Source organism: Diabrotica virgifera, chromosome 4, assembly GCF_917563875.1.
Source record: "Diabrotica virgifera virgifera chromosome 4, PGI_DIABVI_V3a".
NCBI lineage: Eukaryota > Metazoa > Arthropoda > Insecta > Coleoptera > Chrysomelidae > Diabrotica > Diabrotica virgifera.
Genome location: NC_065446.1, coordinates 243,111,425 through 243,120,810, shown reverse-complemented (window position 1 = coordinate 243,120,810; position 9,386 = coordinate 243,111,425). Strand labels below are relative to the sequence as shown.

At 32.7% G+C, this 9,386-nt stretch overlaps 1 protein-coding gene across 2 annotated transcripts in view; it reads left to right on the top strand.

Annotated features, from left to right (window-relative positions):
* Positions 1-81: 81 nt before the first annotated feature.
* LOC114347312 (LIM domain kinase 1) overlaps positions 82-9,386 on the top strand; it is a 70,197-nt gene continuing 60,892 nt past the window's right edge. For both annotated transcript variants that reach the window (XM_050649916.1, XM_028298034.2), the window contains exons 1-2: positions 82-351; positions 9,162-9,279. In XM_050649916.1, the coding sequence (XP_050505873.1) occupies positions 330-351; positions 9,162-9,279 (140 nt within the window). In that variant the 5' untranslated portion in view covers positions 82-329. The remainder of the gene's footprint in view (positions 352-9,161; positions 9,280-9,386) is intronic.

Genomic DNA, 9,386 nt, shown 5'->3' with positions numbered 1-9,386 from the left:
TATTGAAGGAACTACCCGTAGTAATTTCGCTTACAGGCAATAAAAAGTTTCTTTTATTTTGTTTTTCAATCCGTGCATACAGTAACCAAAATTATAACATACAAAAAATAGAGATTAATATTTATTAACAAATATCTTATTTTGACTTTGTAAATATATATTAAAGGTTAATAACTGATCGAAGTAACGCCCATCACGATTTGATTGGTTGCTGAATGATAACATGTAGGTTGAATCAATGTTTACAATAAAAAGAATGGAATCTTGTGTATATTTTATTGTAAAGATGGTGTTTTTGTATGTTATTTGATAAAAACTTGCATTAAAACATGCAAGACCAGTGTGAAAATGGTAAGTTAATTCCCTTTAATAATTGCATACTCAGTCGCGTTAAACTTTTATTGGAATTCTGTAATATCACTAATAATTTTCCAATTTTTATTACACCCATTATTAAGATTTGATAATCTATAATTTTGCGTGGGCGACAGCATAAACGTCAAAGAAAATAAGAAAATATGTTTCTATTTTTCCGCAAAAATGTCCAGACTTTTACCCAATATCGGTTTTGTTTGTAGGAATGAAACATATTCCTTGCAAATATGATTTTGGCCTTGTCCCTTTCCTGTCAGTTCAATGTTTTATCAAAATATTTTGGTTGTTTCCTCTCTGGTGATTTTTAAATAACAAAGAAGCCTCTTCTATTGTATTAATATGTAATTTGCAAAAAATATTTTAAATTTGAAATCATTTAGGTCACACACCCAACATGTCAATCTTAGAAAATAGAAGGGTTATGTGTACAGTGTACATAAAATATTTATAATATTTTAGTATGTTGAAGTTGTTGATAATGTATCATATTTGATAATGAATTTTTTATTTTCTTTATTTATACCAATGAGAATGTTTTATTTTGCAACTCCTACTGATAAATGTGTTGGTCATATAATTTGTCAGCCCTTTTTGCAGGTAGTTTTCCACACATGCAATAATTCATAAATTATTTTAAGTACTACATCTAAACTTGGGGACTCTAGGCCTATTCCACTGTGGCCTCTAATCAGTGCCAGATTAACCATTAGGCGGACTAGGCGGCCGCCTAGAGCCCGGCACTTGATGGGGCCCGCATCCCACACAAATGCATTAATTAATATTGAGTTATTTAAGCAGTAATTAAAAAAAAATTATATGTTAAAAAAATCAAACTGAGACAAAAAAAGAGAATGGTTAATTTATGATTTCCAATCAAACTCAGTTTTTTGCTTTGTCTTCTGCCAAATATTAGGAAAATACAACCAACTTCAAGACAAATTAGCAGTTATCTTTAAAGACATTTTTATATTCCATTTTCTAATCATTACCTCAATTTGGTAATCAATTTTGCAAGCAAATTTTGCTTAAAAGCTGGTAATTATTTTGGTATGGTACTTTTTTTTGAATTTCTACCCACCGATGGGTCTTATAGTTCATTCACTCACGGTAAAATATCGCAAAACCTCCGGATTTTAAAGAACCTTTGGATTTGAAACAAGAGCTTGGATTGACATAAAATTTGGTATAAGCATAGTTAACACTTCAAAGAAAAAGTGATATTGTGCCAAGTGTGTTTTTGTTCTACAGTTCTACAATGTGAGTCCACCCCTTCTCGGGAGTGAAAAAATATACCGTCAAAATACGTCCGGAAGTGGATAAACTGACTAAGCAACTTTTGTTCAATAGAGTTTTTTCATCAAGTCAATACATTTCGAGTTATTTGCAAGTGAATATCTTCATTTTTCAACAAAAACGTTTTTCTCAAATAACTCAAAAAGTAAGTATTTTATCGAAAAAATATTCTGAGCAAAAATATAGCTTTTAAAAAATTGAAAAATGGTGTATGTGTGCAGTCTGTAGACCCAGTAGAAACAGAGTTGTAGCTAATGAAAAGTAGATTCTTATTCGTCAAATTTCAAATCGAATATTTCAACGTGAAATAATCAAAAAATGAAGCACTTTTCATGGAAAACTCATAACTTGTTTAAATGTTTAAAAAAAGCATTAATCTTGTTTTTTTTTAAACATTTCTAACATAAAAAGTAAGCAAGATACGCTCAGAATAAACTTGATCCCATTTTTTTGGTAAAAAAACTGGTGAAAATAACCCCCTAATTAGCATCCGAAATGAAATTAATCCTTACCGCTTCACAAGCTACTTTACTTATGTATTGTTTATTTGATCTGTGAGTTTTATCGGTATAAAGTGCTTATTTATAAAAGGGCTGTAGTAGAAAGGGCTTGAACAAGTCACTAATCACGAGTGTATGCATTTTTTTTATTTGGTTTAATGCCTCGACAACTAGTGGGCCATTGGCATGGTACAGTGGATTTTTCAATCAGGTACCTAGTGTAATGGATAGTGTGTGTATTGAGTAAATGTCTTGTTACTTGCAAAGTCGTTATTTTCTCTCCGGTGAGTACCGATCCCACAAGGATAGAAACTATTTTCATTTATTAATTTTTAATAAATGAAAAATTCTCTACCCAGGGTATGCAAATTTTGAACAGTCATATCTTAACCAATTTTTATCTTGCAAAAAAGTAAAAATCTCAAATATTCAGAAAAGCAAAACCTACATTTTTTTACTCTTTAAGATTTTTGGTGCCACTAATAATTATTTTAATAAGTTATTTTGAAAAAAGGCATTTTTTTTCGAAATTTCAAAAAATTTGGTTTACTTTAAATCCCCATGTTTTAAAATATAAGTATTGTGAACCGATGAAACTTACAGATCATATAAATAATATACTTAGGTTTTTTCAAGATTTTCATAAATTTTCAAGATTTTTTTGCCAAAAAAAGGAATCAACATTATTTTAAGCTTTATTTGCTTAATTTTGATACTTGAAACTTGTTAAAAAAAAACAAAAATAAAACTTTTTACACTTTAAAAAAGTTGTGATGATTTTTCACCGAAAGGTGCTTCATTTTTTGGTTATTTACGTTGAAATATTTGATTTGGAATTTGTTGAATAAGAATGTACTTTTCATTAGATCCAGTTCTGCTTATATTGGGTCTACATACGCCATTTTTTAAAATTTTGTATACGCTATATTTTTTCTAAGAATATTTTTTCGATAAATAATTAATTTTGGAGTTATTTGCGAAAAACCGTCTAAAAACGTGTTTTTTTTTTGTTGAAAAATGAACATATTCACCTGCAAATAACTCAAAAAGTATTGATTTAGTGAATAAACTCGATAGAACAAAAGTTACTCAGAACTAATCAGTTTATCCATTTCCGCACTTATTTTGAATGTATGTTCTTTCACCCCCCGAACCGGTGGCACTCATACCCAGGGCAAAATCACATCACATAATATCCCTTTTTTTCTTTGGCATATTAGCTATGGACTATTATGAGAAGTTGTTGCAAAATGTTAAAAAAAGAAAATGATCTTTTTTACATTGTTGTAATTTATTTTTGGAGTAACTACTTCCCTAAAAAAAAAACATAAATATCTGTAAATTTGTTTTAAGTAAATGGTCGCTATAAAGGGGCCTACTTCTTATGGCCGCCTAGGGCCCCATGATGCCTTAAACCGTCACTGCCTCTAATCCTAAATTACATTCTCTTGCCTGACCTCTTAAAAGGTCTATGGTTTGTTTTTAAACCAGGAGGAGTAATTCATATTTACTGTGCCGTAATGCTTCTTGGTAATTAGTCCAACGCATTTCACTTGACATTACTCATTGTGCATGTGCCACCCTCAAGACAGAACATCATCTCACGATTCTATTGGTTAAAAATCTGTATCATAATGAAGCCCACACAATTTATTATGATTTATTTGTTTCTATAGCTGTTTCAGCAGTGTGCCTTTCTCAAATGATATATTTTTACTATGCATCTACACTTAATAGTCTTTAATTGAATAAGTTGGGGAGGGAAAAGCTATTTGCCTTCAGTTGGTGATTCAAAATGATATCTGTACACAAATATCTATAGATCTTAGATAGACAAGCAGCTCTTCCTGCCTCAACTTCTTCTATAACGTGTAGACTAGACTCGGATCTACAGGGGAGAATAGGGGAAATTTTCCCCCCAATTTTTCAAGAATAAAATACGGTCCAAATTTTAAGAATAAAATTATTGAAACATAATACATTAGCTGACATAAAACTTAAACCTAGACAGACAAATTCAACCCAATAAATCAGCTAGTTAGGAAAATTAATGGAACTTAATGCTTATAAGTTATTATTTATGTCTTTTGTGTAGTTTGGGTTTATCTTTTTTTATCTTTTGGTTGGTGTTTCATTGGAAGTCCCCAAGTCCCCCTGGCAGAACCATCAAACTTTGGATGAACTTAAAATAAACAATGCACAAGGCTTGTTTTATTTATGACAAGTGTATTCTGAATTACTTCATAATATAGACCAAGAGGCAGCGCTGAAAAATCTCTTTGAATTTACTAAAGCTAGATTTTTCACAGTTGATTACTGTGAGTGTGTAGAGAAAAATACTGTGGTCAGTCAAGTGAAACGTAGAACAGGGGTTACTGAGAGGGTATCAAAGTTGCTTTCCTACGAAGGTAATTATTTCCATTTACTAAGGCTGAAAATCAGTACACACATTCTAAATTAAATATAAATAAAAGTTATTATCGTCGGTCAGCTGTATGACGGGACAGAGCCGGTCGGTCGGTCCCAATAGTCGATTGAGGAAATAAAGCATTTTGGCTCGCAATTTTTTCGTCCAGCATGGATTTACTTGAAATTTTCACAGAAGGTAGGGAATAATCCAAGGATCATTTTATATATCATGCCGCTATCATACGCTAAAACCTTGGGGGTGGTTGCCACCCCATCTCGGGGGTAGGAATTTTTTATTACATTTTAACCATGCAATTCGATGGAAAAAGTGTTTCTAAGAAAAAAATGTTGTTTACATTTTCTTCGTAAAACTAATATTTTTCGAGTTATTCGCGCTTGAAAATAACAGTTTTTTGACGAAAAAATCGACTTTTTTAGAGGGTTTTTTGAGAATACCTCGAAAAATATGCATTTAATCAAAAAAACTGTAGATATCGAAATTGTATCTTTTAGTAACACAAACCAAATTCTTTTATATCTTTAAGACCAATACAAACCGAGATACGGCATGTTAAAGGTTAGCTTTTTTCGTCAAATGCACAATTTAAAATATTCAAAGCCAAATAATGGGAAAAATTTGCATTTTTCGAGGAAATCTTAAATAATATTTTTTCAAGCATACAATTAGACCTTTAAAAAAATAATAAAACGTTTCTAACATGAAAATTAAGCGACTTACAAAAAAATGTCGGTACCTGCTTTTCTCTACGAAAAAATCAGTGAAAACAACCCCCTAACTACATTCCTAATTCAAAATTGGTCTTCACCTTTCTGTAGTTTCTTTTATATTTATATTATCAATACACTCAAGGAGTTTAAACTATTTAAAATGCCTAATTTTGGAAAAATTGGAGTTTAAAGAAAAATTGATTTTTTGCAATTTGGTATTTTTCACTTTTTACTTCAAAATATCTCCGAAAATACTGAAGATATGAAAAAAATTATATACTACTAAATTGTAGCTTTTTTAATGACTAAAATTACCGTGTGCATATATTTTAATTACAGTGAATAGTTAGCCAGACATAGCTGTTTAAAACCTCTATTTACCAGCAAACACCCCCTTATTCGAGCCCTTTAAACCCGCCCCAATTAAAATCTAAGGCATCTTACGGAATTTAATTTACACAGTCTTATAGCTCTTTAAAAATCCTACAAAATCATTTTTGAGGGGTCTCATTACTGAGAGGGTATCAAAGTTGCTTTCCTACGAAGGTAATTAAATCCATTTACTAAGGCTGAAAATCAGTACACAGTGAGATATAATATTTTTCCAAAATTAGGCATTTTAAATAGGCCAAACTCCTTAAGTGTATTGATAATATAAATATAAAAGGAACTACAGAAAGGTAAAGACCAATTTTGAATTAGGAAGGTAGTTAGGGGGTTTTTTTCACTGATTTTTTCGTAGAGAAAAGCAGGTACCGACATTTTTCTGATTAAAGTCGCTTAATTTTCATGCTAGAAACTTTTTATTATTTTTTTTGAAAGGTCTAATTGTATACTTGAAAAAAGATTATTTAAATTTTCCTCGAAAAATGAAAAATTTTTCCCATTATTTGGCTTTGAATATTTCAAATTATGCATTTGACGAAAAAAGCTAACCTTTAACATGCCGTATCTCGGCTTGTATTGGTCATCATCATCATCATTCTCTTTGCCTTATCCCTATCCCTATGCGGGGTCGGCTTCCCTAATTGCATTTCTCCACACAATTCTATCTTGGGTCATATCAATGTTAATCCCCTTTAACCAACATGTCCCGCCTTATCGTCTCCCCCCAGGTCTCTTTGCTCTTCCTCTCCTACTCCTTCCAGGAATCTGCACTTCAGCTATTCTTCGTATTGGGTGATTAAGTCTCGACGTTGAACATGACCAAACCATCTTAACCTATGCTCTCTCATTTTGGCATCAATTGGTGCCACACCTAGACTTCCCCTAATATACTCATTTCTAATTTTATCCTTCTTTGTCAGTCCACTCATCCATCTAAGCATTCTCATTTCCGCCACATGCATTCGTTGTTCCTCTTTCTTTTTCACTGCCCAACATTCAGTTCCGTACATCATAGCCGGTTTTATGGCTGTTTTATAGAATTTTCCCTTCAGCTTCATTGGAATTTTTCTGTCACACAACACACCACTCGCTTCTTTCCACTTCATCCATCCAGCCCTAATTCTACTGCATGCATCTCCATCTATTTCTCCATTACTCTGTAATACCGATCCTAGGTACTTAAAACTATTGCTTTTCACAATCATTTCACCATCCAAAGATACCATTTTATTTGTAGTAGCTACATCTTTAAATGAACATTCCAAATACTCTGTTTTTGTCCTACTAAGTTTTAAACCTTTTTCCTCCAGAGCTTGTCTCCACTGTTCCAGTTTTTGTTCTAAGTCTCTTTCACTATTTCCTACTAACACGATATCATCAGCATACATTAAGCACCATGGAATGTTACCCTGTAGTTTCGCTGTTATCTGGTCCAAAACTAATGAGAATAAATACGGACTAAGCACAGAGCCTTGGTGCAATCCAACTTTCACATGAAATTTATCAGTCTCTCCCACACCTGTCCTATCACTAGTCGTTACTCCCTCATACATATCCCTCACAATCTTTACATATTCACCAGGGACTCCTTTCTTATTGAGTGCCCACCACAGAATCTCTCGAGGAACTCTATCATATGCTTTCTCAAGATCAATGAATACCATATGAGCGTTTGTTTCTTTACTCCTGTATTTTGCCATCAACTGCCTTATAAATAATGAAAATTGCATCGGTTGTTGATCTACCCTGCATAAAGCCAAATTGATTCTCGGATATTTCGGTCTCTTCACGTATCCGTCTATCTCGGTTTGTATTGGTCTTAAAGATATTATTGGAAAAGAATTTCGTTTGTGTTACTAAAAGATACAATTTTGATATCTACAGTTTTTTGATTAAATGCATATTTTTCGAGGTATTCTCAAAAAACCCTCTAAAAAAGTCGATTTTTTCGTCGAAAAATTGTTATTTTCAAGCGCGAATAACTCGAAAAATATTAGTTTTACGAAGAAAATGTAAAAAACATTTTTTTCTTAGAATCACTTTTTCCATGGAATTACATGGTTAAAATGTAATAAAAAATTCCCACCCCCGAGATGGGGTGCCAACCACCCCCAAGGTTTTAGCGAATGATAGCGGCATGATATAGAAAATGATCTTTGGACTATTCCCTACCTTCTGTGAGAAATTTCAAGTAAATCCATGCTGGACGAAAGAATTGCGAGCCAAAATGCTGCATTTCCTCAATCGACTATATTGGGGACTATATACAGTGCTAGTCAAAAGTCCGTACCCCCCCTCGTATCTTTTGAACGGTTATACCTATAATAGTGAAATTTGGAGGGAGAAAATAAACGGACGTAAGCTTCTTAACTAGTTATGACAGGTGACGTCATAGTGACAGATGACGTTACAGAGCCACTGTGACCGATAATTTTAAATGGGACCTTATGGCAAGTGATACCTCGTATGAAAGGTATTTAAAATACCTATTCAGTCATACTAATTTTGTTTGGGTTTAAGCAAATTTTGATGAATAAATAATGAAATAAATATAAAATTGTAGTTTCGCATTTAATTAATAAAAATTCAAAATTCCGCCTATGATTACTTGTCAAACAGGTTGACGTTGACGTAAAAACTACTAGAGAATTAAAAAACGTCAACTTTTTTGACAAAAAATCCATAGGCGGACATTTGAATTTTTATTAATTAAATTCGAAACTACAATATTATATTTATTTAATTTATTCACCAAAATCAAAATCAACTTAAACCCAAAAAAATTAGTATGACTGAATAGGTATTTTAAATACCTTTCAAACGAGGTATCACTTGCTATAAGGTCCCATTTAAAATTATCGGTCACAGTGGCTCTGTAACGTCATCTGTCACTATTACGTCACCTGTCATAACTAGTTAAGAAGCTTACGTCCGTTTATTTCCTCACTCCAAATTTCACTATTATAGGTATAACCGTTCAAAAGATACGAGGGGGGGTACGGACTTTTGACTAGCACTGTATATATATAATAACTTTTATTTATATTTAATTTAGAATGTGTGTACTGATTTTCAGCCTTAGTAAATGGAAATAATTACCTTCGTAGGAAAGCAACTTTGATACCCTCTCAGCAAAGCCTGTTATACGTTTCGCTTGACCGACCGCAGTATGTTTCTCTACACACTCACAGTAATCAACTGTGAAAAATCTAGCTTTAGTAAATTCAAATAGATTTTTCAGCGCTGCCTCTCCGTCTAATAGCTGTATTCACGCAGCATGCTCCGAGCGTATCCTGAACTTACCCAGAGGAAGAACGCCTGTGCATTAGCTGTCCAGAGGGGAAAATTCGACCTTATTGAACATCCAATTTTGTAATGCGCAGGCGCCCTCTGGGTAAGTTCAGGATGTGCTGCACGAATAGTTCTAACATACTAGACAATATTTACCTATTCCCCTTTACTTTCTAGAAAAAGAAGATGGCAGTGCACCACCATCAGAAATCATTTGCGCTGGGTGCCTCAATGCTGTTGATGATGAAGAATTTGTGTCAGCTCTTGGTCAAGAGTGGCATATGGAGTGCTTCAGGTTTGAAACATTATTCTCATTTTTTACAACCTTTCAGCTAGAGAGTGTCTATTAGTTTATTTACTGATTGAAAAATTAGCAATATTTTATACAAAGCTAAAGAATGT